This window comes from Sorex araneus, chromosome 9 (genome assembly GCF_027595985.1).
Source record: "Sorex araneus isolate mSorAra2 chromosome 9, mSorAra2.pri, whole genome shotgun sequence".
In the NCBI taxonomy this organism is placed as follows: Eukaryota; Metazoa; Chordata; class Mammalia; order Eulipotyphla; family Soricidae; genus Sorex; species Sorex araneus.
The window spans coordinates 18,663,070-18,684,264 of NC_073310.1; the positions used below are offsets into that span (position 1 = coordinate 18,663,070).

Here is a 21,195-nt window from a genome sequence, read left to right on the forward strand (position 1 = left end):
CGTAGGCGGCGCATCCTGCTCGCGCCCGGGGGCTAAGATCCTCCTGAGCCCGAGGCGGCGGCCGGAGCTACGAGGAGCGCCCGGGGGCCCCCCGCCTCCCCGGCATTTCCGCGCCCGGGGGACCATGGCCACAGAGGCGGGTAAGGAAGGGCCGCGCCGTCCGATCCCGCCGTTATCTCGGACGCCCGGCTCGGGGCGCTGGAGGGGAGCCGACGGGCTTTCGTCCTTCGGGCTGCGGAGGCGAGCGCGCGTGCGGGCTCTTCCGAAGGACCCGGGGGTCGGGGGGGCTCCCGGCGCGTGGGGCGGCTTGGGCGGGTTTCCCGCGGGTCGCGGTCCCCCGGGAGGCAGCTGCTTTTCTTCCAGCCCTGGGGGCGGTGCGTGCCCTAGTCACAGCCCCCCGCTGAGGACGCGGGGAGGGGGCGGAGGGCCTTGGGAGGGAGACTTCTGTGGGAACGGGCAGTGACCCCGGAGCGGGGGGTGAGGGGGCTCCCTGGGGAAGGGAGGGGAGTTTGGCTTCTCCCCGCCATCCACACGCCGGGCTTGGGGTTGCTTGGAGGGGAAAGGGCGGCGGGGGTGGGGGAGTGTGGTGGGCGCTCCTGGAACTTGGGGCGCGAATCAGGGAGAGAGTTGGACGCGCTCTCCCCGGGGACGCTGCGCCTCCCGGGCACCCGGGCGCTCGCGTGCACCGTCGGGAAGGCGGAGCGCGGCAAGGGCAAAGGGGAGCCTCCTGGGTGAGGTTGGCCCGGCCCGCCGTCCCCTCCCAGTCCCCTCACCCACCGCGCTGCCACTTCCTGCCTGTCCCCGTCCCAGGCACTTGGGGTGGCCTCTGATCGTCCCGCGGGCGGGGTGCGGGGTGCGGGGCGCGGGCTCTCGGGCGAGGCGGGCCGTGGCCCCCCGAGAGCTTTTTCGAGGTGGCTGGACGGCCCCGCGGAGGACAGAGGCTGTCCTGTCTCTCTGCCCCCGCTTCCTGGCTTTCAGCCTGGGGATAGTCACTTCCTCCCTCCTGAATACAAGGACCAGGCCACCAGGGGGTCACTTCCTCAGCCTGGGAGCCTGGGATTTGCTCCTCATTCTTGATCAGCGGCTTCTGGGGAAAGCTTGAGAGTTAGGAATGCTCTCTGTCCCTTCCTCTTTTCTTTCTTTCCCTTTCAGAGTTCTTGAGGGGTCATAAAATTCCCAGTGACTTGTTCTAACCTCTGTGTAATAGAGAGGTTCCCTGTCTTGACCCTTAATTCTCAGAAACTTGTGAAAGATCTTAGAGTGCAATAGTGGGGCTGGAGCGATAGCACAGCGGGTAGGGCGTTTGCCTTGCACGCGTCCGACCTGGGTTCGGTTCCCAGCATCCCATATGGTCCCCTGAGCACCGCCAGGGGTAACTCCTGAGTGCAGGGCTAGGAGTAACCCCTGAGCATCGCCGGGTGTGACCCAAAAAGCAAAAAATAAATCAATAAAAGTGCAGTAGTGTTTATCAGATTTGTCTCAGCGAATCAAAATGCTGTCTAGAGGCATTAGACACCTTTTCTTTAAGAATATAGTTGAGGGGCCAGAGCGATAGTAAGGCGATAGGGCATTTTCCTTGCATGGGACTTACCCAGATTCGGTCCCTGGCATCCCATATGCCCCTCCCCCAGCACTGCCAGGAGTAATTCCTGAGAGCAGAATGGAGAGTAACCCCTGAGCATTGCCGGGTGTGACCCAAGATGAAGAAAAAAAGAATATATTTGATTGGGCCAGAGAGATTGTAGAGGTGAAAGCGTTTACATAGCATACAGCTGACCCTGATTCAAATCCAGGCCACATCTGGTGCTTCAAGGAGTAACCCCTAAACACATTAGGTGTGACCCAAATCTCTCCACCCCCAAAAAATATTTGTTGAACTTCAGTGATAGCTTAAAGGTGGGGGTTACATGATTTGAATGCCGGAGCCCTGAATTTGATTCCCAGCACTCTTGTGGTCTCCTGAACACTAACTAGCAGGAGCAACCGCCAAGCATCACCAGGGAAAACAAACTCCCAAAGCCAGAAAGAATCTTTGTGGTGGGTTGGGACTCAGTAGTAGAATGTCCCACATGTGTAAAGCGATGGATTCGATCCCTGGCACCATATGAGCAAAAAAGTATTTGTTGGATTGCCTCTGCTATGCACTTAGCCACATTCTGAGGGGTACAGCAGTAAGCCAAACATAGTTCCTGCCTGCCTTTGTGATGCTTACAGGCCTAGATATAAAAAACAAGCAGTGGTATTAATTGATAGGAGCAGTTGTAAAACAGATTGCCACAAGAGTGCATCAGGAGTTAGGAAGTGACTAGGGAATACTTTCATTTGAAAAAGTAAGTTTGGGGCTGGAGCAATAGCACAGTGGGTAGGGCATTTGTCTTGCATGCGGCCGACCCAGGTTCGATTCCCAGCATCCCATATGGTCCCCTGAGCACCTCCAGGGGTAATTCCTGAGTGCAGAGCCAGGAGTAACCCCTGTGCGTCTCCAGGTGTGACCCAAAAAGCAAAAAATAAATAAAAATTTAAAAAAGCAAGTTTGGGGGCCAGAGAAATTGGTCATGTAGTAGAACACATGCCTTGCATATATGTGGTACCCTGAGTTTGATTCGGGGGACCACATGGCCTCTTAGCACTGTTAGGTGTGACCTTAGTGACCTCAATCTCTGCTGGATATGTCCCTCGTGGCCCCTGAACAACAAAATATAGCTGGGTGTTGCCCCTATTTAAAAAAAAAATAACATAATCCCTGAGGATAAGTAAAAGTCCAGCATGAAAGCAAAGAACATATCAGGCAAAGAACCTTCAAAAGAGGGCCCTGAGGTAAAAATTTCTCTGGTTGGTGCCTTTGAAGAGTGAGAAAAGACAGATATGGCTTTTTTTATGTAAGGAATATTAAGGCTCAAGAAATGGCTTCTCCGTGTTCTAAATGCAAACAAGTCAGAGTTTATATTTTCCAATTTCAAAATCAGTGCTTAATTCTCTATATCACAAACACCAGAATAAGGTTACTTATGATTCAGAGAAGGAAGAGCGACTCCAACTTTTACTTGTTTCATCCAACCTGTGTTCCAAGACGACACAGATTCCTGTGTAACAGGAGAATCAACAACAAAGAAATCAAATATTTACTGAGTGCCTGTAATGTCTGAGACGCTGGGCTGGGCCAGGTTTTACTGTTCTATGTTTTTAACAGGAGAGGTTTGAGATAATATAAACCCCCCTCGTTTCATAGATGCAAGAACAGAGTTCCAGGGAGGAAAACAATTTGTCCTGCAGATGATGGAGTCAGAACTAAACTAGGACTTCTTTTGGGTTTTTTTTGTGTGTGTTTTTTGGTGCAGGGGCGCTTACTTCTAACTCTGTGCCTGGGTGTTACGCTTATGGGGTCGCTCCAGGCAGAACTCGGGAAGCCCTTATGTACCAGGGATCAAGCCTGGGGCTCCTGCATACTATGCGCTTAGGCCCTCGAGCTGTCTCTGGCCATATCTTCAGTGTTTTTCTCCAGACTTGAGACACACAGGTTCTGGCAAATAGTAAATCTTTAAAGTGTGAGAATAAATATGTGGTTTGTGTCTTCAAGAAATTAATTGCCTGGGACTGGAGCGAGAGTACAGCTGTTGGGCATTTGCTTTGCACATGGCCAACCTGGGTTTGATCCCTAGCGCCACATTTGGGCCCCCAAGCACCTTCAGGAGTAATCCCCGAGCATGGCTGGGGTGGCCCAGAAAGGGTGCAGAGCCAGGAGCAACCCCTGAGCATCGCTGGGTGCAACACAAAAAGCAAGAAATAAAAATAAATAAATAAATAAATAAATGAAAAATAAAAAAAATAATAAAAAGAAGTAAATTACCTGTTGTGGAAAAAAATGGATAAATCAAGGCAGGCTGTTATGATTAATGTATTTTAATTAATGTATAGAATTTCAGAGGTGAGGGACAACGCCATTCACATTCATATGTTTATTCCACCAACATAAAGTTCCCAGTGTGTGCCAAGCACTTTTAGGAGATGGAGAATACAGCAAAGAACAAAATATTTTTTTTTTTTTTTTTTTTTTTTTTTTTTTTGCTTTTTGGGTCACACCTGGCGATGCACAGGGTTTACTCCTGGCTCTGCACTCAGGAATAACCCCTGGCGGTGCTCAGGGGACCATATGGGATGCTGGGAATTGAACCCGGGTCGACCGCGTGCAAGGCAAACGCCCTACCCATTGTGCTATCGCTCCAGCCCCCAGCAAAGAACAAAATAGACCAAGTCCTTTCTCTTATGGAGTGCATGTTCTATGGCTAGAGATAGACAGTAAGTTTATAAATATTATTTGTTAGGGATAAGTGCTATAAAAAGAAAGTAGGACGGCAGAACAGAGGGAAGTTAGGGAAAACTATGATTAATGATATCTGAGCAGATGAATGAGTCAAGGGAGTGAAATTGGGTGTCCCTGGTGTGGGGGAGGTGTCAGACTATTTCAAAGAGAGTAGAAGAGAATGAGCAAAAGCCCTGAGCCAGGAATGTGCTTGCCATGTTTAAAGCAACATGGTTAGGGAAAGCTTTTGTTATGTTTTTGTTTGGGACCATTACCTGGACCATGCTCATTGCTTACTCTTGACTCTGAGCTCAGTGCTCACTCCTGGCAGGGCTTGGGGACCATACGGGGTGCTGGGGATCGAACCCAGGTTTACTGTGTGCAAGGCAAGAGCCCTACCCACTGTACTATGACTCTGGCTCCAAAAAAAAGACCTTATTGAAGGAAGTAGGATTTGAGATGTCTTGGAGAGGTCTTAGAAGAGTAAGGAGGTGGGGTGCGAGGATAAAGGGAGGATGATATCCTGGTAGGGAAGAAACTGGGAATTGAATGCAAAGCTGGAAAAATTCAGGGTCTTTACAAGGGACGGTGAATTGAGATGTTTAGTAGACACAAGGATTATGAGGTAGGGGAATCCTAAGAAGTATAAGGGAAGACTAGGAGGATGGTTGAAATCAAATAAAGGTTTTAGTGCTAGTTTTATGGAATTTTCCAATCTGCAGTAGAGACTGTCAGTTTAGAGCAGGAGTGGGCAACCTTTTTTTTTCTGACGGGTCATTTGGACATTTATGACATCATTTGCAGGCTATATAATACAGATAGGCCAACTGACAAGAAACATCCTGATCTGTCATGTACCACATAATTTTGCAGGCCTTATACAAAATGTCTATCGTGGGCTGGATAGACATTCCCATCCTTGATTTGGAGAGGAAAAGTCACTTGTGGGCATTTTGTTTTTAGATTATCAGTGGACAGGGTGGATTGGACAAGTGTGAGTGGAGCATCAATCTGGAGGATGTCACAGTAAGCCCTAAGCTGAGGTGTTACTTGATAGATTGGGAGAAGGTGGCATCAGCCAGTAGGAAATGTTCCATGTCAAATGCAGAGCCAAGAGTCTTGAATAGTTCTGAGAAGCAAGGTAGGGTCCAAGAGGACCATAAGGTTTCAGAGCTGAATAGAAGCCTGTCATGTTCAAGGACACTGTTTTAGACTTTTCATATTCTGTGAGTTTTCTGTATTTGATTCCTAGCCCGGGCTGGAGTGATAGCACAGCGGTTGGGCTTTCGCCTTTCAGGCGGCCGACCCGTGTTCGATTCCTCCGCCCCTCTCAGAGAGCCCGGCAAGCTACCAAGAGTATGGAGCCCGCACGGCAGAGCCTGGCAAGCTACCTGTGCATATTGGATATGCCAAAAAACAGTAACAATAAGTCTCTCAATGAGAGACGTTACTGGTGCCCACTCGAACAAATCAAACAAATCAATGATTCCTAGCCCAGGACTGGCTCTGATGTGTGTAACCTGGTTGGGGATAGGACACAGACACATTTAGGAGGGTAGTGTATCACTTTGGTATTTCAGTACAAGGATCTGCAGTCTCTTAAAATTATTTCTCACTTTTTACCATTTTACAGGAGCAAGAATTAGGCTTTCATTTCTATTTATATCCATCAATATGATTTTCTCGATGTATTCCTCAAGTATCTACATTGGGATTTTTTTTTTTTTGGCTTTTTGGGTTACACCTGGCGATGCACAGGGGTTACTCCTGGCTCTGCACCCAGGAATCACTCCTGGCGGTGCTCAGGGAACCGTATGGGATGCTGGGGATGGAACCCAGGTTGGTCGAGTGCAAAGCAAGCACCCTACCCGCTGTGCTATTGCTCCAGCCCTGGGATTCTATTTTAGTATATCTTTCTGCCTGTAATTTGCTTTCTCAGGAAAGAAAGTCTAAGAAAATCTAAGTTAATTAGGAACTGAGAGATAGTACAATGGGTAAGGCACCTGCCTTGCACACAGCTGACCTGGGTTTGATCCCCCCACACCTTGTGTGATCCCCCCGAGCCTGCCAGGAGTGATCCGTGAGTAGAGAGCCAGCAGTAAGCCCTGAGCCCAGCGGAGTGTGCCTCTTCCCCCACAAAAAAGAAAACCACAGAAAAACAAAGTGTAGTTAATTAAGCACATAGACTTTGGAGCTTGGCAGACCTGTGGTATAATCCAGAATCTAACAGTTGTTAGCTAAGCATTTGTTTCCTTTTCAGTAAATGGAATAATAATGGCCCTCCATTGCTAGTCTTTATCTCATGGGTTCTTTATATTCAACAAGTTCATGCTTGCGTAATGCGTAAGGCACCGCCTGGCACAGTGAAGTCTCAGGTAGTTGGGATTTTCCTGCTGTCATTGACTGTGGGTAAAGCACTTTCCTTTGGGAATATAAGTGTTAGCTAGTTCTCGATAAAGAGATTCTTTGTAGAATTTCCCTCAGGTAAGGAAAATGCTTACTCACTTACAATTAAGTAAATGTATGTTTGGAAGTGAGAACCTGAGTGCCCTAGTGTCACCGGAACCATCTGTCTCATTTGTTTCTCTACCAAGTATCTTATTACTGTACCGTGCTTGCTCTTCCCCAGTACCCGTTTGTCCCTCTCTGACTTATTTCTGTTCATATCTATACCCTTCACATCCCATGAGTCCTCACTAAGGACCTATAGCATGACCTTGACCTAGTCTGCATCGTGTACCTGGGCACATAGATAACTTTCACCAAATTAATTTTTTTAAATACTCACTTAAGGAGTCAGAGCAATAGTACAGTGGGTAAGGCACTTGTCTTGCACTGGCTGACCCATATTCCATCCCTGGCACCCCATACGGTCTCCTGAGCGCCACCAGAAGTGAAACCTGAGAACAGAGCCAGAAGTCAGTCCTGAGCACTACTGGGTGTGACCCCAAACCTAAATTAATAAATAATTATATTTAAGATTTTTTTTTAAAAAAAAAGAGGTTGGGGGTGGCTGGGGAGGACGAGAGACTCCGGGCATGCTCAGAGGCTCATATTGTGCTAGAACTGAACTTGCGGCTTTCACATATAAAGCAGGTGCTCCAGCTTTCTGAGCCATATTCCTAACCCTCACTTCAGAATTTAGACATTCTTGTATTCTCCTCAACTACCCCTCCCCCCACCCACTCCCTAGATACACAGGAAGGAAAGAAGAAAAGCTGCTCACAATTCAGTTACCAACTAAGTGCCAGGCACTGCGGGAGGTATTTTCACATATATTACGTTATTTCTCTTAATCCTCTTGGTAATCCTATGAGGTAGTTGATATTATCCTCTTTTTAAAGATTAAGAGACAAGCTCAGAGAGGCTAAATAATTTACCCAAGGACACAGAGGGAGGTTTCAAACCCAGGCTCAGCTTGTTTGCCTGCTTGACCTTCACAGTTTTTTCCTACTAAGCTAAACAGCAAGAATGTAAGTCTCTGAGATGCTTATGCATGTGGCCTGCTCTGAAAAATGAGACACCCTAGTTTGGTGTTGCTGATTTTTAAAGCCGGAAGCTTGCATTTGATTACTCCTTTATGAAGGAAATGTTAAGATGCAAAGAAGTCCAGGAGTTGCTTTTTAAAAATCATCTAGGGGCCAGAGCCAGTGGAGAGGGCATTTGCCTTGCACGTAACCAACCTGGGTTTGATCCTTGGCATCCCATACGGTCCCCTGAGCACTGCCAGGAGTCATTCCTGAGTGCAGAGCCAAGAGTAATCCCTGAGTATTGCCGGTTGTGACCCAAAAAGCAAAAAAAGAAAAAAATTAATTAAAAAAATCATCTAGGGGGCTGGAGCGATAGCACAGCGGGTAGGGCGTTTGCCTTGCACGCGGCCGACCCGGGTTCGATCCCCAGCATCCCATATGGTCCCCTGAGCACCGCCAGGAGTAACTCCTGAGTGCAAAGCCAGGAGTAACCCCTGTGCATCGCCGGGTGAGACCCAAAAAGCAAAAAAAAAAAAAAAAAAATCATCTAGTTCCTTGAAATAAAGATTTTGCATCAGTTTGAAATAAAAATTCCTTATCTTTTTTTTTTCTTAGACTCTTCCTTTGGTAATATTTGGCAGATTAGTGAAGAAAACCCTTAGGATACAGGCTAGCATATCTAGAACAGGTTCCCCAAAGCTCACTGGACTGAAGGCAGAGCAGTAATAGCGTGGATTTGTTTAAGGTAGATTTCCAAGGGACACTGGGTGATTTATTTTGCTTTTCCTGAAAAGGTGATTGTAAGCCATATTAGTTTGGAAGACTCTGACCTAGAGGAATATTAATCATTCATGATAGTCTTGTTGATAGTCACTTTATTAAAATACAATCTTTTCTCTCGTGACGGTTCCTCATTAGTTGCTGCCCTACCCCTCTGCTTCCTGCTTTGTCCCGGAACAAGAAAGACTTCTACACCTGACCTGCCAGTTCCCAAGCGACACAGAAGTTACCATACTTATTTGTGCTGCAAAATTAACCGGGTTTTGTTCCTTATTCTCATTGTCTGATGGAACATGAGAAGCATTAAACATTTTTTTTTTTCTCGAATGAAAGGATAGGATCTGTTGGTGTTAGTTCAGGCTAGGCTTTCTGGTCTCATGAGCTCTCGGTCCTTACGGATTTCTCACCACTTTGAAGTCTGGAAAAGACTGGATTGCAAAAACCAGCTCTTAGACCAGGATTAAGATGAATGTTAGTATCTTATGGGAATTTCACTAGCTCTGAACTGGGGGACCAGGCTGAGTCCTTACACTGAATAACTCTACAATGTTACCAAGTCTTAACTTGTTTGAGTATAATGAAATCTAGCTGATGTGTAGTGAACTTGAGTTTGAACTCCTCTTGAACCAGCTTTTACCAACTTCTAATAGTTAACAACTAGAAGGCATAGATATTCCTTCTCCAAGATCATTTTTCTTCCAGGAAAATGAAACAATTAGATTAAATACACACACATACACACACATGCACATGCACACGCACACACGCACGCACGTATGCCAGGTGTTAATGGAATAGAGGATTTTTTGTGGATTTTTATTTGGGGGTGGTGTTTGTGATTTTTTTTTTTTCTTTTTTGAATCACACCAGCAATGTTCGGGTTATTCCTGGCTCTGCACTCAGGAATTATTCCTGGTGGCGCTAGCAGGGCTGGGGGTGGGGGAGGAGGGTGGCTGGTGGTGGTGTGTGCATATGTGATGTAGGGGATCGAACCCAGGTTGGTCACATGCAAGGCAAATGCCTTATTTGTGATACCATTGCTCTGGCCCCTGGTTTTTGCTTTTGTCTTTGGACCACAAACAGGGCTTACTCCTGGCTCTGTACTCAGGGATCATTCTTGTTGGGGCTCAGGGGACTATGTGAGGTGTCAGGGATTGAACTTGGGTTAGCTACATGCAAGCAGTGCCCCATCAGCTTTTTTCTAATGAGTCCCCATACATCACCTGTATTTAACTTAAAGGAGAAAGTGTATAGAAACTGAATATATTTTATTTTATATTTAGAAAAGAAAATTACATCTAGGGACCTTAAATGAGGCCGACCCCAGTTTGATCTCTAGTATCACCCATCTGGTCCCATGAGGCCTGCTAGGAGTGATCCCTGAGCACAGAGTCAGGAGTAAACCCTATAAGCACTGTTGGCTGTTGCCCAAAAACCAACAAAAATTTTTTTATATTCTGAAGCTTTTTAACTTAGCTGTCAGACCCATCTATATAAATCAAGACAAAGTGAATCTTATCATAGTAATGAGAAGTAGCTGTCCATATAATTAATCACTGATTATATTACAGTTATGTTTACATGATTATATGCAAAAAGAGCCTTCACAAAATCAGTTGTCACATAAGATGCAAACTTAACAGTTTAGGAAGAACTAATCATCAGTCTGATAAAAAGCAACTATGAAAATTCATCAGTTGTGTTCAGGGATTACTCCTGCCTCTGTGCTCAGGGATCACTCCTGGCAGGGCTTAGGGGCGCATTTGGGGTGCAAAGGGTGGGCCACATGCAAGTCAAATGCCTTACCTGTGTACTATCTTTCTGGCCTCCATCTTTTGTTTTTTACTATTCTAATGGGGTTACTCCGTTTTATATTTTTTATACTTATTCTTCATACATATTCTGATTTCATATTTTACAGTTTATATGCATGTATATACCCGTTATATTTATGCATATATACCCATTTGTATATATAGAAAATATTTCTTTTAGCCTGAGATAGAAATATTTGCTACAGAACATTGATGTCCTCCTGATAGTGAAATAGGTTATGTCCACAGTTACTCTCAATCACAATACAAGCAAATGGCCCTCATTTGAGAAAACACTGCTTTTTTTTTTTCAGATATTAGAATAACAGGGGTGAAACTGAAGCAACCCTTGGAATGAGGACTTCCAGGACTATAGCAATTTTTTTTTATTTGTAATTTTATTTTATTTTATTTATATAAAAAAATTAAAAAATACTGATTGAGGGGCTGGAGCAATAGCACAATGGGCAGGTTGTTTGCCTTGCACACAGCCAGCCAACCCAGGTTCGATTCCCAGCATCCCATATGGTCCCCTGAGCACCGCCAGGAGTAATTCCTCAGTGCAAAGCCAGGAGTAACCCCTCTGCAACGCCAGGTGTGACCCAAAAAGCAAAAAAAAAAAAAAAAATACTGATTGAGGTTCTATAACTTACAATACTATTAGTGATGGTTTACCATGCGCATAATTCCAATACCATACCCATCACATGTTTACCCACCTTCTTTCCTGAAGGATCCCAACATCCCTCCCTTTCATATTCTGCCCACCTCTACCCCCCACAAGCTTCATTATGTGGATCAGTTCTCCCATTGTGTTGTCTTTGGCCCTTTGTTTCTACCTTGTTGTGTATGTTTAAGTCTCATGTATGAGAGATCATTTTGTTTCTAGGATAGCAATTTTTTTTTAAAATTTTTATTGAATCACCATGTGGAAAGTTACAAAGTTCTCAGGTTTATGTCTCAGTTATACAATAGTCAAACACCCATCCCTTCACCAGTGCCCATATTCCACCACCAAAAACCCCAGTTTACCCCCCGCCCCCCCAACTGTATAACTGATGAATTTCACTTCATTTTCTCTTTACCTTGATTACGATCCATATTTCAACACAAAACTCACTATTGTTGTTGGAGTTTCCCCTCAAGAAAGACAGCCCTACTACCAAGGGAGCATTTGATAATTAGTTTTCCATTAAAAGATTGCATGCTTTCAGTTTTTAGAAAAGGTCTAAAGTTTTAGAAAAGGTGGAGCGGCCGCTAAAGCGAGTTGTCCCAGTCCCACCTCCCGGAGCTGTGTTAGTTGCTGCTCAGTGTCGCCAGGGCTCCATCTGGAGAAGGTGTGGTGGCTGCACCTCCTCCGTAGGACAGCAATTTTTTGCTGCTTTTGGACCCCTCCTGGCGGTGCTCAGGGACTACTCTCAGTGGTGCCTGGAGGTCCATGCAGTACAGGAGATTGGATCCTAACCTCATGCACCCAGACATGTGCATCAGTCCCTTGCGCTCTCTCTGGTCGGCAAGGACAGCATTTTATGGGAGGCCTTTCAAACAATGTATCTTATACTAGGATTCAACAGGTGGAACCATTTGTTACCATTTTCGCCTTGTTTACATTTACCAGTTCATAATAGTAACGATTTCCAATAATAACTGTGAAGATACAGTTTTCTGATTATTAAACACTTAGTAAGGGCCTTGTTTAAGTTTGTTGGAAACAGCCTAATCAGGCACCCTTTCTGGACTATGATAATCAGTCTCCACTGTTCTTAAGTGTACAGATAGGGGTAAACACCACAGAGGGAGCGAATGGGCAGCCTGGCACAACAAAGTATTTTCCTAACTGAATAACTTTCGAGGCACACTGGACTCTGGATTGATCTTCCGCTGGGCCTCACAGAAATCTCCACGACTCTTGTTTCTCACGTTTCCTGGGGTAAATGTTGAAAAGCTTTTAGGAACATTAGCCCTCAGGACTTTAAGGGGGCTAATGAGGCCAAGATTATTCTTTTAACAGGGAGTCTGAGTGTTAAACACTGATGACTGGGTAAATACCCTTGTTTAGGGCCGGAGCAATAGTACAGCGGGCAGGTGCTTGCCTTGCATGCGCCAACATGGATTTGATCCTCAGCCTCCCGTATGGTCTCCTGAGCACCACCAGGAGTAATTTTCGAGTGCAGAGCCCGGAGTGACTCATGAGCATCATGTGACGCCCCCCAAACAAAAAACAAAATTGTGGGCGGTAGTTTGCTGGGCTCTCCGAGAGGGACAGAGGAATCAAATCTGGGTCGGCCTCATGCAAGGCAAATGTCCTGCCCACAACAAATGCTTTCTGCTTTGGAAGACCATCAAGGAAGGATAGAACTTTGGGTGGGGGTTGGGGGCACATACTAGTTTTTTGGGTCACACCTGACAGTGCCTGGGGGTTGCTCCTAACTCAGTGTTCAGGGGTCACCTTCTGCAGTGCCCAGGGGAGCGTGCAGCGCCAGGGGTTGAACCTGGGCCTCCTACACACAAAGGCCTATTGCTATCTCTCCAGCCCAAGGAAGGAAAGAAATTTGGAGGAAAATGGTAGATGAAATATCCTAAAAACAGAATAACTTGAGGTATGAATATTCGGATGCAAGAAACATAAATATATGACAAGAATAAAAATACACATCATGATGTGACTGTGAAGGTATGGCATGTAGTCAGGGTTCTTTGGAGCCACCTTGTGGAGGGCCATTACTTCCTTGGTTCCTCTAATCCTCTGGAGGTGACAGTAGCTAACTAATGTGAGCTTTGGTTCCTGCCTAGGACCTTTGCATGCATCCTCCCTTCCCCATCTTCCAGTCTTTTATGTTATTCGTCCCTAATTTTATCTGATCAATTTATATTCATCCTGTAGCATTCAGCTTGAAAATTACTTTCTTAAGAAGTTGTTTTTCCCATCCCATCTCATTTCCTTAGTTTGAACTGGATTATTTCCTTGAAATTCTTGCCCAGTTATAATTAAAATAATTATGCTATTAATATTTTCTCAATGTTTAGTTTTTGGTGTGCTGCTCTTTCCCTAGCACGGTGTTAGATACGAACTTCTAAAGAATGGGCCAGGTGATAGTGCAGCATTTAGGGTGCATGTTAGGCATGCACACAGCTGGTTTTCATCTCCAGCATCCCAGAGTCTCTAGCGCGTCTCTGGATGTAGCCCTGGAAGCCCCCAACTACTACTGTCCCGAGCACCACATGGCTGGGCCGTAAAACATCCTTGGACCATCTTTCAGGGCCAGTTCCCATTGGTTTGGTTGGCCAGGTAGCTCCAGGAGTGGTTCCCTTGCCTCCTCTTAGAGCACCACTTGAGAGCCCCCCCCCAAAAAAAAAAAAAAGAAAGAAAGAAAGAAAGAAAAAGCAGTGAATGGAGCATGAAGCATGTCCATTGAGTTTAGCAACATCTGTCATTGTTGGCTCTGGTGAGCCAGTTTCAGGGAAATGGTTGTGGAAATCACATTGCAGTAGATTATGCTGTAAATAGGAAGTGAGGAAATGAGGGCTGTCATCTGTAGACAACTTAAAAATACATAGAAACAAAGGTAGTAGCTATGGGAGAAAACAGCATCTGTATTGGGCTTCCCCCACCCACCCCCAGTGGAAAAAACTTGAATTCATTTATTTTGGCATGGGGAGCACATGGCATGGTGGTCCGTGCCTGGGAAGCTACTCTGAGCGGTGCCAGTGATTGGAACCACAGGGCTTCAGCCCGCAGAACTTGTCACACCCCTACCCTTTGAGCAATCTCTGGATCGCTTGTTTAGATGATAATTGGAAGGAGTCAGTGAAGAGGACATTGGTGATGGAGACACCTGAAATTGCACAACTTCAGAAAAGTGGGAAGGATGGAATCAGAATAGGACTATGTAGTCTTTTTCTCTGTTTTGCCTTTTTTACGGTTTTGTTTTTTGGGTCATACCCAGCAGCGCTCAGAGCTTAGTCCTGGCTCTGCACTGAGGGATCACTCCAGGTTGGGTTCAGGGGACCATATAGCGTTCTGGGTATTGGCCCTGGGTCAGCTGGGTTCGAGGCAAACACCCTACCTGCCTGCTGTCCTGTCCTGCTGTACAAGTGTCTTTTTCTGCAGGCAGCGAAGTAGTACAGGTCAGCCATCTAAGACTGACTAAAGGGAGAAGCTAGCAACCTAAACTAGAGCTGTAATGAAGGATAGAGTGAAACTGGGGATATCTTTCTAAGTGAAACCTGGCGGATATGAGAGACTTGAAGCCGGGGTTTTGATTTTGTGCCTAACAGAGCAAACAGTAAGTAAGCATTGATGGCTTTGAGTTTCTCAAAGTGGGAAGAATGGAGAAGTCTGGAGGGTGTGGCAGTAACAAGTTATCTCAAATATCTTTGTAGTGGAAGGTCTTGATCTCTTCTGAATTTTGCAAAGTTAGAAGTCATGCAGAACCAAAGTGCTGAATTGTTCCGTGGGTGGTAAGGTTAGACTATTCCTTTTGGGTTAAAAAGTTAAAAAAAATGGCGGGGCTGGAGTGATAATACAGTGGGTAGGGCATTTGCCTTGAATGTGGCTGCCCGGGTTTGATCCCAGGTTACTTCATATGGTCTCCTGAGCCTGCCAGAAGTGATTCCCTGAGCGCAGAGCAAGGAATAAACCCTGAGCACCATTGGATGTGACCTTAAAAACAAAACAAAACCCAAAAAAAGTAAAAACAAGAAATGGCAAAGTCAGTCTTTCTGGGGATGGCCACAGCAGGTCACAAACTGATTCCAAAAACCCTTTGAAAGAGTTCCAAATATGAGGGGCCTTAGTACAGCTGGTAGGGTGCTTGCTTTGCAAGCAGCCAATGCATGTTCAACCACTGGTACCTCACAGAGTGCCAGGTGTGACCCAAGTGCAGAAAGAAAAAAAAAAGTCAAATGTGTTTCAAACTTCTGTTTCTTGAATTTGGAAAATTCACTTAGGTGCGTGTGCTTATTTACAATCTTTTCACTAATTCTGTTTCACTAGCACCGATCATAACCATATCCTACTTTGATTAAGTCTTTCTGACTTTCTGCCTTGAAATTTGTGAGGGTGGTGGCACATTCTCTAACTACTACCCCCAAAACAAAAAGAGATCCCTCTGTGTCTGAGTGGTTTAGTCCCAGGAGTAAATGGGTTGAGGTATTTATGATTTTTTGTTTGTCTGGTGTGTCGTGTGGGAAAGTTAAGCCACGCTTGGCAGCACTCAGGGCTGTTTCTGGTTCTGTGCTTGGGACAATATGCAGTGCCAGGAATTGAACCAGGGTCAACGATATGCAAGGCAAGCACCTTACTCTGTACTGTCAGGTCCCAGGTTGAGGGTGTTTTTTTTTTTTTTTTTAAGCCTTCTGTATCTTATTTAATTCTCTTCTGGGGCAATGCTGCTAAGTAGTCTTCATTCTTTTCTTTTTTACCCCCAGTGTCAGGGATCGAAGCTAGGGCTTCAGACATGCAAGGCAAGTGCCCCATGGCTCAGCTATCCCCAGCCTCTGCTAAACAATCTTGAAGTGCCTCGAGTTGTTCATTGTCTATTCATGGTCCTGTGCCTGTGAAACAGGACTCAGTGACTGTCATTGTGCCTGTGGCAGTCTGGGGTTACCAAGAGAGAACAAAGCCGCATACATGGAATGCACAAGGGATTCTTGTAACAACCTTCTCCTGCTTTTTTAGAGCTGAGTCAGGTACCATAGTTCGATCACCGCTGCCCTTTTCATTTCAAAAAGTTGGCAGCTGAGCTCTACCAGGAGTATTAAGTTTTGTCCTTTTGGAGGGACACAGACCATCTCTGTGCAATTGCTCATGCTAAGGCCTCAGCCACTTAGCCCTTTCCTGTCCTTTCGCAGCATTTGGTAAATCTTCCCCATCTTTCAAGACTCAGTTCAAATATCAGCTTCCCCTTAGAAGACTTTCTTTCTTCCCCAAAATGGAATGAGCAGGGATTAATATAGGGGTTGAAAGTGTCTGGGCTTTAGACTAAGCCAGGCCTCAGTTGAAATGCTAGATTTACAACGTGGCCTGTCACCACTGCCCCAAGATTTCCGTATTCTCATTCATTAAATGAGTATAATGATACCTATCTCAGCAGTGTTTGGTAAATGAGACACTGGGTCTCTTGGAATACAGGAGGATGTCATTAAATGTTCATTCTTTTTTTTTTTTTTTTTGCTTTTTGAGTCACACCTGGCAATGCACAGGGGTCACTCCTGGCTCATGCACTCAGGAATTACCCCTGGCGGTGCTCAGGGGACCATATGGGATGCTGGGATTCGAACCCGGGTCGGCCACGTGCAAGGCAAATGCCCTACCCGCTGTGCTATCACTCCAGCCCCTAACTGTTTGTTCTTGAGGCCTAAGGGCTGGTGCAGAGTTGTGAGTTCAGGCTTCCTGTACTGTCACATGTGCTGACTACAGTCCTGGGAGCTGTTGTCTACGATCCTCAGTGTCTGCAGCCATTTCTAGTACCACCCCTAAAGCTGTGTCACCCACAGTAAGCAACCGTAAAAGACTTACTCCTACCCACCCAGGAAGTGTGCCCCAGCCAGCATCTGTGCGAGTGTCACAGTGACCTCTGGTGAGCACTACAACCAGAGTGTCCTAGAGCACCACAACTGAGGGGCTAACCTCGGCGAGCACTGTGACTGAAAATGCAAGTTCTGCAAGCGGGCGGCCCCCTGCCCAGGACCCCAACTAAAATGGGCGAACTGCTCCACTTAACAACTTGTTTTCCTCAGAATTAAAATAACATTTTGCTGGGGCTGGAGTGATAGCACCGCGGGTAGGGCATTTGCCTTGCACGCGGCCGACCCAGGTTCAAATTCCAGCATCCCATATGGTCCCCTGAGCACCACCAGGGGTGATTCCTGAGTGCATGAGCCAGGAGTGACCCCTGTGCATTGCTGGGTATGACCCAAAAAAAAGCAAAAAATAAAAAAATAATAAATAAAATAACATTTTGCTAAAACAACATCTAAATGAAAAATCACAAAACGGAAGTGTTCTTTCCAGTGGATTTGTTTCTCTTTGTTTTTTTTTCTTTTTGTTTTGGGGCCACACCCAGCAGTGCACGGCAGTGCTCTTTGCTTAGGGATCACTCCTGGTGGGGCTTTGGGGACCATATGAGGTGCTGGTCAGGCGTGTGGAAGGTAATGCTGCTGTACTCTCTCTCTAGCCCCTGGATTTGTTCGCTGAGGAGAGTGGGGTTGGGAATGATGTTTTACAATCTCCAACACAGCTTTCTGTTGAGAGGACCCGTGATGTTGGTTGAGCGAATGAGCTTCTGGATTAAGTGTTGGAATATTTGCTCAACCAAAACTTTTAAGGAATAGGAAAACACAATAATAACAATAGCTAAATTTCTGGGTGCTGCCTTGCAAAAGTCATAGGAAAAACTGACCTTAGAAGGAGAGAAGTTGGGGCTGGAGCAATAGCACAGCGGGTAGGGTATTTGCCTTGCACGTGGCCAACCTGGGTTCGATTTCCAGCATCCCATGTGGTCCCCTGAGCACTGCTAGGAGTAATTCCTGAGTAACCCCTGTACATCACCAAGTGTGACCCAAAAAGCAAAAAGAAAAGAAAAGAAATCTTGTTCATTTAGTGCTTGTTAGCAAAGGTTGCAAGTTTTAGTAAAACAAATTTTGTTACAATAGAAAATGAAAATAAGAGTCATTTTTAGGGCTGGGGTGATAGTAGGTGCTTGCCTAGCATGTGGTCAACTTGGGTTTGATCCCTGACACCATGTATGATTCCCCCAAGCTCCATCATGAGCACGGAACCAGGAGAAAGCTCTGAGCACTTCTGGGTGTAACCCCCCCCAAAAAAAAATCATTTTTAGAAAATGGAATGGGACCTTTTTGAGACTGAATCCCCTGTCCTTGGGGAGATGAGCAGAGACTGGGTAAGTATGTGCCAGAGATCTTGTGCCTCTAACAAAGTACCGATGCAACTATTTCAACATGAGAACCTCTGCAGTTTCACTATTAGTAATCCATAATCTTGTCTCTTTGCCTCCTGCTTTAGGTCTCTGAAAAAAACCCTATTTATTTATATATTGTTTTTTGGCCACCCCTGGCAGTGCTAAGGGCTTAACTTCTGGCTCTGCATTCAGGAATCACTCTTGCTAACGCTCAGAGAACCATGGAGTCAAACCCATGCCAGCTCCATGCAAGACAGCGAAGTACTGCTTATACTCTTTCACTGCCCCCTGACGTAATTGGTCTTGTGTGCAGGTGAAGATGCCTGGAGGTGTCAGGGCTGTGGGGATCATGTCACTCCAAGCCAGAGGCTGTACAGGACCGTCAATGAAGCCTGGCACAGGTCTTGCTTCCGGTAAGTGGATGTTTCCTCTTTCTTTGCTGGTGCATACGACAGCTACTATTTAATGTTCTGGAAAATACAAACACAAACTTCTGACTTATGAGCTTCAATTTCTGTTGGTGATGTGGGGAAGGAAGGGATGTGCCAAGGAAAAACACTTGAGCAAATGTCATTTATGGCTCCCTCCAGTGCCTGGTGGAAGTTGGAAGAGACACAAATGGACCTGGTGCAGTTCTAGGGGTGTGCATGGGTTGGGGGGTGGGGTGGGGAGTGGTTTCTAGTCACGCTCACTTTATGGGCAAAGAAAAAGTCATTCTCAGGAAGAATGACTTTTATTCTCAGGAAGAATGACTTTTCCTACAACTGCATTATTGATTATATAGGTGCCTCAAGGGTTCTGGGGTTTGTGTGTGTGTGTTTGTGTGTGTGTGTTTTGTTTTCTTGGGTTATACCCTGGCGTTACTCAGGGGCTATTCCTAGATCTGTGTTCAGGAGTGACACCAGGTGTTGCTCCGGGGACCCTACATGGTGCCAAAGATCAAACCAGGGCTGGTTGCATCGCATGGGAAGCACCTAAACCCTGTACTGTCTCTTCCGCCACTCCAGGGTGCTTTTTATTGCAGTTGGCAAAGCCAACTCCTCTCCACAGGATGTGTCATATCTGCTTTTTATCATTAACTTTTATTACAAGTTTTAGATTATTATTTTGAGACAGTTTAATTTCCTGAAACTAACACAGACTTTAGTTTTGTTCTAAGGCTGTCTATCTAAGGCTGTTTCTTCATCAGAAAAAGAAGGACATAGGGCTGGAGCAATAATACAGTGGACAGGACACTTGCCTTGCACATGACTGGCCCAGGTTTGATCCTCGGTACCCCATGTAAACCTCCAAACATCCAGGAGTAAACCCTGAGCAGAGCCAAGTGTTCCACACCTGCTGCACCCCTAACCCCCCTAAAAAAGAAAAATGCGGACATTAAAGAGTGAGTTTGGCTTGCTCTTCAAGCCTGTGTTCTCCCTTCAACACTATCTTGCTTAGTTGTCTCTGTGTTTCTTTGCTGCCTATATTCTCTCTTGAACACATTTCTCCTCTTCCTTCCCCATCCTTTCTTTCTCTCCCATTACATCTTGTTTTTTTTTTTTGTTTGTTTTTTTTTTTGGTTTTTGGGTCACACCTGGCGATGCACAGGGGTTACTCCTGGCTCTGCACTCAGGAATTACTCCTGGCGGTGCTCAGGGGACCATATGGGATGCTGGGATTTGAACCCGGGTCGGCCGTGTGCAAGGCAAACGCCCTACCCGCTATGCTATCACTCCAGCCCCTCTCCCATTACATCTTTCTAAATGAATTTTAATAAAAGCTATCTTGCTTCACCAAAAAAAAAAAAAAAAAAGGTAGAGTTTGTTTTGTATTGTGTCCTTGGCCCACAGTCATTCCTCATCAGAGATTGGGTGGGCATATGTGGCCCTTACGATCTGTAGTAGTGGGCTGTGTTCCCATCTTGAGGCTGACGCAGACTGCAGATGGACACTGTGTGGATTCCAGCTCCTACACAGTTTGCAAATCATTCTCAGTGCTGATAGCAAGTAATTTAATTGACCTTTAAGGACTTGCCTCCTCAAGGGAACTATGTGAGGGGTTGATCTGGAGAACTCTGACCTTGGAAGGAGTTGGAGAGGAACCAGCATTTATCTGATTAGCTCCAACTCTTAGTCCTCCAGTCTTCTGTGTGGATCTGATGTCTTGGTTCCTCCTCCTTTTGCCACAGGGAAGTAGATTTTCGGTGCCTTTAGTAGGATAGCAGACGGTAATGAGAAGAAGGGGACCTTAAAATTGAAGCCTTGGGAATGTCGGACTGCACAGAAAAGGACAACTGACACTAAAATTTTATAGTTGAAGCTAGCAAGTGGGATCAGCAGATAATGATTTACATAGGTCCAGGCTTACCGTGGTGTCTAACCAATGTGGTTATATTTATTCCTACTGTTTCTCTCTCTCTCTCTCTCTCTCTCTCTCTCTCTCTCTCTCTCTCTCTCTCTCTTTTCTTGACTTTTTGGGTCACACCCAGTGATGCTCAAAGGTTACTCCTGGCGGCTCTGCACTCAGGAATTATTCCTGGCGGGACTCAGAGCCATATGGGATGTTGGCGATCAAACCTGGGTCAACTGTGTGCAAGGCAAACACCCTACACATTATATTGCACTCCAACCCATTTTTCTTTTTTTATGATTATTTTCTACCCAAAATAAACTGGGTAGGGATAATTTTCTTTGTAATTCCTAGATTCTCTTAGAACGAAAGAACTTCAGAACTACATGAGTCCGCCTTCTATAAGATTTAGCCCCTTCCTAATACAGATTGAGACTTGAAATCAAAAGCATAAAGAGTTGGCACAGGGCCAGAGCGACAGTATAGCTGGTAGGACGTTTGCCTTGCATGCGGCTGACCCGGGTTCGATCCCTGGCATCTCATATGGTCCCCTGAGCACCACCAGGAGTAATTCCTGA

At 45.8% G+C, this 21,195-nt stretch overlaps 1 protein-coding gene across 1 annotated transcript in view; it reads left to right on the plus strand.

The window, feature by feature from the left end:
* The window catches only part of LIMK2 (LIM domain kinase 2), a 64,934-nt gene continuing 43,739 nt past the window's right edge, over window positions 1-21,195 (plus strand). Inside the window, exons 1-2 of the mRNA XM_004615567.2 lie at window positions 1-140; window positions 18,600-18,699. Of these exons, the coding sequence (XP_004615624.2) occupies window positions 125-140; window positions 18,600-18,699 (116 nt within the window). The 5' untranslated portion in view covers window positions 1-124. The remainder of the gene's footprint in view (window positions 141-18,599; window positions 18,700-21,195) is intronic.